This window comes from Nicotiana sylvestris, chromosome 5 (genome assembly GCF_000393655.2).
Source record: "Nicotiana sylvestris chromosome 5, ASM39365v2, whole genome shotgun sequence".
Classification (NCBI taxonomy): domain Eukaryota; kingdom Viridiplantae; phylum Streptophyta; class Magnoliopsida; order Solanales; family Solanaceae; genus Nicotiana; species Nicotiana sylvestris.
In genome coordinates this window covers 164,152,573-164,159,905 of record NC_091061.1, presented here as the reverse complement: position 1 = coordinate 164,159,905, position 7,333 = coordinate 164,152,573, and the positions used below count along the sequence as shown (strand labels likewise).

Here is a 7,333-nt window from a genome sequence, read left to right as displayed (position 1 = left end):
ATTTTGGGTTGTCAATAATGTGTTATGTGGACATATTTTACCTGTTAATTTATTTTATATATGTACCTACTACGTAAACAATGTATAATTTTACTAAGCAGATTTGACTTTGCTATTTTCCACTGTGATTTTAGTGGTGAGCAATTATCACAAATTTATATATAAGCTTACCTGGGCCAGCTCTTTCAAGAAGAAGAAACCTTTTAATTTATTATCAACAAACTGATGCTCTTTGCTTCATATATTTCACTCATTTTTAAAAACATAATGTCATCTCCAGAAGTACTAGCTGGACTCAAAATTTGAGTTAAAGATTGCATCAGACAAGACAGAAATTTTAAGGTATAGTTCCCTCTCTAGATTGGAAATTCTTGTTTTTGCTTTAAGATAGTCTTGGCTAGATTGTGTAGCAATTGAAATTCTATGACAATGGTTATTTTTCATTTACGGGGGTTGAAAAGTGGCTTTTTTTAAATTTTATCCATAAATTGCTAATGTAGTGTTGAGTGCTTAATACTTGCATCTTGGAAAACATTAAAACTTTTTTCAGGAAACTAAGTCAAAAGATAAAAAAACATATCCTCAAAAATGTTCTCCGTCCTACCAAGTGAAAATGATGATTCGAGGCAAGTGCACATATAGCCATTCTCAAGGATGTTATCTAGAGATTAGCCAATACTTTTTTTTTCCTGAAATTTTAAATTAAAAATCTTTACTTTAGGACAATTCAAGGTATTTTTATTCTAAAAATTTGAACTGAAAAACTGAAATTCACGATGTATTATCTAATTTCTAAATAGCAGCCCTTTAGAGTGGCTACCTAGTGTCATTTCCAAGTTTTTTTTACACCTATAGTATTACCTCTAATCTCTTTCTATATTTCACTTAAACTAAGCTTAGAACTCTTTGTAGTTTATGAAAATGTCCTTTCTTAAGTATTATTTCTTCTTTGTCTATTTTTGCAACACTATCTAGGCGGATGCAGTTTATGTGTTGCAGGTTCAATTAACCTAATATTTCCGACATGAAGCACACATATGTGAAACTTCACTAAAACTTCTAACAAATATTTAACTCTAAACACATAATTTCAAAAGTACAATTAGTTAAATGCTAAAAAAATTAAAGATTAAACTCCGTCGAGTTTAAATCTTGGATCGGCCTGTATACTAACTGCTAGTTTCTTGATTAATCCCAGGGGAAATTTGGAGATTTTGTGACCAAAATGGAAGCAAATGAAGCAAGGGAATCATTTTTCACAACAAAACTATTTGGTCAAGAAACCAAGAGAACATGTGAAAGAATTTGGAGATGCTTAAAAAAAGATAAAGTCACTAGCATTGGCATATATGGAGTTAAAGGGGTTGGAAAAACAACCTTAGCCAAGCTAATAAATCATCTTCTCCAACAAAAAACTCAATCCCAAGTTATTTGGATAAATATTTCTCAAGAATTCAGCATCAAGGAATTGCAAAATGATATTGCTGCAGCCATTGGATTGGATCTTTTAGAGGAAGAAGATGAAGAGAAGAGGGCGATCGCGTTACACGAATCATTCAAAGGGAAAAAGGATTTTGTTCTAATTTTGGATGATGCATTAGAAGATATACCTTTAAAGATGTTAGGGAATCCTTTAAAAGTTGAAGGGGGAAGGTTGATAGTAACAAGTTGTTTGCTCGAAACGTGTCGAAAAATGGGATGTCAAAGGAAATTTGGAGTGAAAAAACTAGAAGAAGAGGAATCTTGGAGCTTGTTTATAGAAAAACTTGGAAATGAGAAAGTAGTAATTCCTCAAGAAGTAGAAGAAATGGCTAAGTTTGTGGTAAATAATTGTGGTGGCCTTCCACTTAGGATAATTACAATAGCTAAAAGCCTAAAAGGGTTAGAATTGGATGGTCTTAATAAGTGGAAAAAGGCCCTGGAAAATATTATTCAAGAATCTTTTAAAGGGGAAAACAATGATGTTATACAAATGTTGCTGTATAGTTTTAATTGTTTGAAGGAGCAAAACTTACAACAATGTTTCTTGTATTGTTGTTTGTATCCAGAAGATGAGAAAATTCCAAAGGATCAATTGATAAGTAGATTCATTTTAGAGGGGCTAATCGATACAAAGGAGACTCGCGAGGCAGAGTTTGAGCAGGGATATGAGATATTAAGCAGATTGGAAAGTGTTTGTTTGTTGGAAAGTGCCATAGACAGCAAAGGTAATCAATGTGTGAAAATGCATAATTTGATTAGAGACATGGCAATGAGGATCACTTATGAAAATCCTATGTTTATGGTAAAAGCCGGAGTTCAACTCAATGATGCACCAAAGGAACATGAATGGCTGGAAAATTTGGACAAGGTATTGTTAAAACTTTATTTACTTGACATTATATATAAAGAGATAATAATTGTATGTTATTTGTTATAATTAAAAGGTTTTGCCTAAATCAAAAGTTATTTGCTAAGGTTTAAAGTAAATCGGCCTAAGACATCTCATAAACTATGATCTTTTGTGTACATGTACACTGATGTTATTTCTAATATAATAATGAACTTATGAATAAGTTCATAAGATTATCTTAATAAATAATCTTATTAAATCGGCCATGATGTTTAGTAAGCGGTGTCAATATTTTAAGAAGTGAACTTATGAATAAGTTACTGTAACAAGATTATCTTAATAAATCACATTTAAATGTATTAACACAATTATCTTCGACGAGCTTTCTTTTTCTTGAAATGTTTTCATGATAGTCGCACTTTTCGTTTAGCTGAATATACCATTTTCTTATTGCATGATAGTTGTTTGGATGATATATTCATATTGGTAATATTTACTCAGATAAAACATTAGGAAATCTAACTCAATTCTTTCGCTTAGTCTTTCAACAGGATGCTATTGTTCTGATTTATGGAAATCTCTCTCAAATTAAGTAAACTTTGACAGCTTAAACTTTCTTTCAAAAACTTGAAATATATAGGAGAATATTTTATTAATTTTTACTGAATTACAAATTAAGTAGAATTTCGATTAGATATTTAAACTCTACAAAATATATAAACTTATAAAGTGCTACTCATATTTCTTAGTCTTGGAATTTCGTTGAATTGTCTTCTCTAGGTTTAGCGTTCTTAAGGTTCTTTTTTCAAAAAAAAAAAAAAAAAAAAAAAAATATATATATATATATATATATATATATATATATATATAAAAAGATGAAGCCAGTTTGCAAAATATTCTTGTTTAAACTTTTTTCTTGGAATTCCGCTGCATTTTGTTGGCTGGTTAGTGTTCTTAAATTGATTATTATTAGTTATGAGGAGAAAACAAAAATGCTAGCAAGAGGATTTGAACTTGGGACCTTTTTCACATGACATGGAGCACTGCCGGACGGCTGAGCTAAATATGCTTTGTGTGGCAAGCGGTGTCATCCAAATATATTTACCTATTATATTTTCCTTTAATCATTTTCTACACATATAATTTAGAAAATTCTTTTAGCGAAGCGGTGTCACCAACGATAAGAATGAAGAATTTTATTAATACTCCTGATTCAGGTGCCCTTTTGCATTTAGGTCATCGAAAATTTTGTTCCTAACAGGTATCTCTAATGAGGAACAAGATAGCTGAAATTCCAGCAGGAACATCAGCTAAGTGTCCTAAGCTAACAACCTTAATGTTGCAGCAGAATTATCACTTATGGAAAATTCCAGATTCTTTTTTCGAGCACATGAAGGCGTTACGTGTTCTTGATATAAGTCACACTTGCATTGAGAAGTTACCTGATTCTGTATCCGACTTGGAGAACCTCACTGCTCTTTTACTTGCATTTTGTTGGAACCTAAGGTCAATTCCAACTTTGGAAAAACTCAAGGCGTTGCAGGAATTGGATTTGAGTGGCACCGCGATTCAAACTATGCCTGAAGCCCTTGAGACTATGTTGAACCTCAAATCCCTGAATTTGCATGCAATGCGTTGGCTCGAGAAAATACCAATAGGGATATTGTCCCAAATCTCCTCTCTCAAACGGTTAGTGTTATCGCATCATACAGACGTAGAAGGGGAGGAACTAGAGGAGCTAAAAGAGTTGGAAGAATTTCAAGGTAGGTTCTGTAATGTTCAAGACTTCAACCAATTCATTAAAGCTCAAGAAAATGAGGGATGCCTTAGGTTTTATAGAATTTTAGTAGGTCAATATGATGGCTTGGGACCAATGACACAAATCCAATTCAATCATAACAGGTTTTCCGATAAATTAGTCAAGTGTTACGGACTTGGGAAAGAAGATGAAGTGTTATTGCTTCCACAGGACATCGAGCACCTGAAAATTGAGAGCTGCAATAACTTCAGTGGCTGTCTTTCAGATTGTTTGCCGCGTCTTTATGATTCTAAAGATTTAAAGTACTTCAAAGTACGTTGGTGCAACAAACTAGAGTATCTTATGAGGATAGAAGAGGGACAAGAATCCGTCTTATTTCATTCTCTCGAGCATCTTGATCTCCTCGAGTTGCATAGTTTCATTGGCATTTTTGATGAATGGGAAACAAGTTTAAGAGATTCTATTTCACTAACTGGTATCTTTTCTTGCCTTAGAATGATACGAATCGAGAGATGTCACAGTATTAAGAAGCTATTTCCAATTGGTTTATGCTCAAACATGCAAAATCTTGAGAGAATATATGTACTCTCTTGTAGTCAAATAGAGGAAATAATTGCAGACGAAAATGATGGAATCATCGTCCTTCCTAAATTGACAAGAATATACTTATGGTCTTTGCCTGAATTGAAAAGCATATGCAATGGAAAAATGGAGTGCAACTCAATCAAGAAAGTGTCAATAAAGGAATGTGATAAGTTAAGGAAATTGCCTTTCTTTTTTTCCCCTGAAGAGGAAGATGAGAAATTTACCATTCCTTCAACTCTTAGAGAGATAGCTATACATTCAAGTGATAAAGAATGGTGGGAATCATTGGATTGGGATAGTCCAAACACTAGAAATGAGCTTCAGCACTTTGTTAACTATTGGTAAGAATTGTGTTCTTGATTGAAGTTAAGGTATTCAGACAACTCAATAAAAGGGCAGCCCGGTGCACTAAGCTCCTGCTCTGCGCGGGGTTCGGGAAAGAGCTGGGCAACAAGGGTCTATTGTACGCAGTCTTATCCTATATTTCTGCAAGAGACTATTTTCACGGCTCAAACGCGTGACCACCTGATCACATGACATAAATTTTACCAGTTACGCCAAGACTCCCCTTCAGAAAACCCAATAAGTTATGTAATAGTTTTTATGCCTATGACTCCAAATGTTTTTGTTTTGGTTTTTTCCTTTAGTCAGCTTCTATAGTTGAAGCTGAATTCTTGGTGGTGTAATTCATGTTGCAATGTCTTTTTTTTTTTTTTGTTAATTCCTGCTGATGTATGTTTCATCAGCAGGAATTCTCTCTGTCACCCGACTTCTTAATATGTTTAAGAAGCGATCGTTTGCCCAAGTCACTTTCATATACATGTAATCATATCTTGTATCAAATACTACGAAATGCGTACCTAAAATAATAAACTTTCAACTGCATATATATTCTAAAAATAAATCCTTGCTGTCAAATATGTTTCTACTGCAATACTCAATTTCTGAAAGTAAAGTAAAAATAAAAATCAAACCATCAAAGCACTTGGAATACAAAATGGCAAAGGAAAAGCATACACATTGATCAGATCCAAAGTATCGTCATCTATTTTTTCCTGTGGTCCTAAAATATTTAAAATTATTACTATTTTAAAGATAAAAATAGGGCTAACAACAAAGGAAAAGCTGCATGCGGCCGTGAAGCAACGAGTTAGTATGCTTTTGTGAAGAAATGAAATGTCATATATGCTCAACACTTCAAAAGAATTACTATCGTGAGACAATATGTGTGAAAAGTAGAAATCTGAACAACACATATGACACTAGAAAATTATAATTAAAAAAAAGATGTTAATTATAACTTCTGTTAGCTTCTTTTTAAGTACAAGTACTAAATTAATCGCCCATTCTATATTGGAAATAGTGCCTAAGCTTTGGGAGACGGCTAATCATTACATTAAATTGAGAATATCATCATTATGAAAGCAAAATTTGAAGCTTTCCTATCTCCTTTGTTTATCTACCCATTTTGCTTTTTGTACATTTTGACGAAATTCCTTATGTTTCTGTTATTAGGCTGAATTTTTTTTCTGCTTTTCACATGAACATAGTTTTTAGAAAAAAGACTTTATTTTTACAAAAATAACCACAAGAAGTTAAGCAACTTTCGTTAATTATGATTTGTCACCGTTGGATAAACCCTTTTATTTAATGAGCTTTTTTGCGAAGCCATAGCTCGTATACTTGTAGCAATAACTTCAGATCACAATAGCTATTTTATTATCAAATCCGGTACCGGTAAAATATTTCTATCTTAATAAATTTTTGTTCCAAGCCTTCGTAATACTGCTAATGGTAAAAAAAGCTTGTAGAAACTCATAATCGCCTATCATATCGACAAGTAGTGTTTCACATTACGGATTCTTAGAAGTGTGTGACTGATTCCTGGCTCGGAAAGTGCATTACGGATTCTTAGAGTGGAGCTTGTGCTCCACTCATGATCTTCGAGTGTGAAGACTTGATTGTCCACGACTTGATTATTCACGTCATGTAAATCAGATTTAGCTTACTGGAGGTGTAGCAGATTGTTTAGTAATTCTTCCTGATGTTGCACGTGAGCAAAAAAAATTATATTGTGCAGGACATTCTGCAGAGATTCGGTGTTCCTAGCTTGTTTCTGCAAAGATTTGGTGTTGTCCATGGGCATTGTCTGCCATAAACTCAAGGTTGATATTGATTTGAGACCCAAGAAAAAGAGCAAAAAACCGCGGCGCAGTTTTCAGATTTAAACTGCTTGATCCATCTTTGATCTTAGCACAGTAATCTTAAAAGGCAGTAGATATCGCGATGCCAAGTGTTGCGGAAGTCAAATGTATATAGTGTGAATGAGTCACAATTACTATACCAAAAATTATGACAGCCATCAAATCATAAATAAGACAATAAAGCAACAATAAAAGGAACATCATAATTTACGAGGTTCGGCCAATTTAGCCACTTCCTCGGACACAACCAATATTTTATTCCACTCCAAAATACAAGTGAAATAATACTAAAGAAAGAAGATAGTATGAATTTTCTTCACCGTGACTCCACCTTCTTCTATGATTTCTCGTACGAAATGATACCGAACATCAATGTGCTTCGTCCTTGCATAATAAACTTGGTTCTTCGCTAATTGAATAGCACTTTGACTATCATAAAAAAATGTGATACTT

General features: G+C 33.3%; 1 protein-coding gene across 1 annotated transcript; it reads left to right on the top strand.

The window, feature by feature from the left end:
- Positions 1 to 269: 269 nt before the first annotated feature.
- LOC104212239 (probable disease resistance protein At4g27220) lies at positions 270 to 5,021 on the top strand. The gene is made up of 3 exons (XM_009761458.2): positions 270 to 342; positions 1,199 to 2,350; positions 3,594 to 5,021. Exons 2-3 carry the CDS (start codon positions 1,226 to 1,228, stop codon positions 5,019 to 5,021), a joined length of 2,553 nt encoding a protein of 850 aa, XP_009759760.1. The 5' UTR covers positions 270 to 342; positions 1,199 to 1,225.
- Positions 5,022 to 7,333: the final 2,312 nt, after the last annotated feature.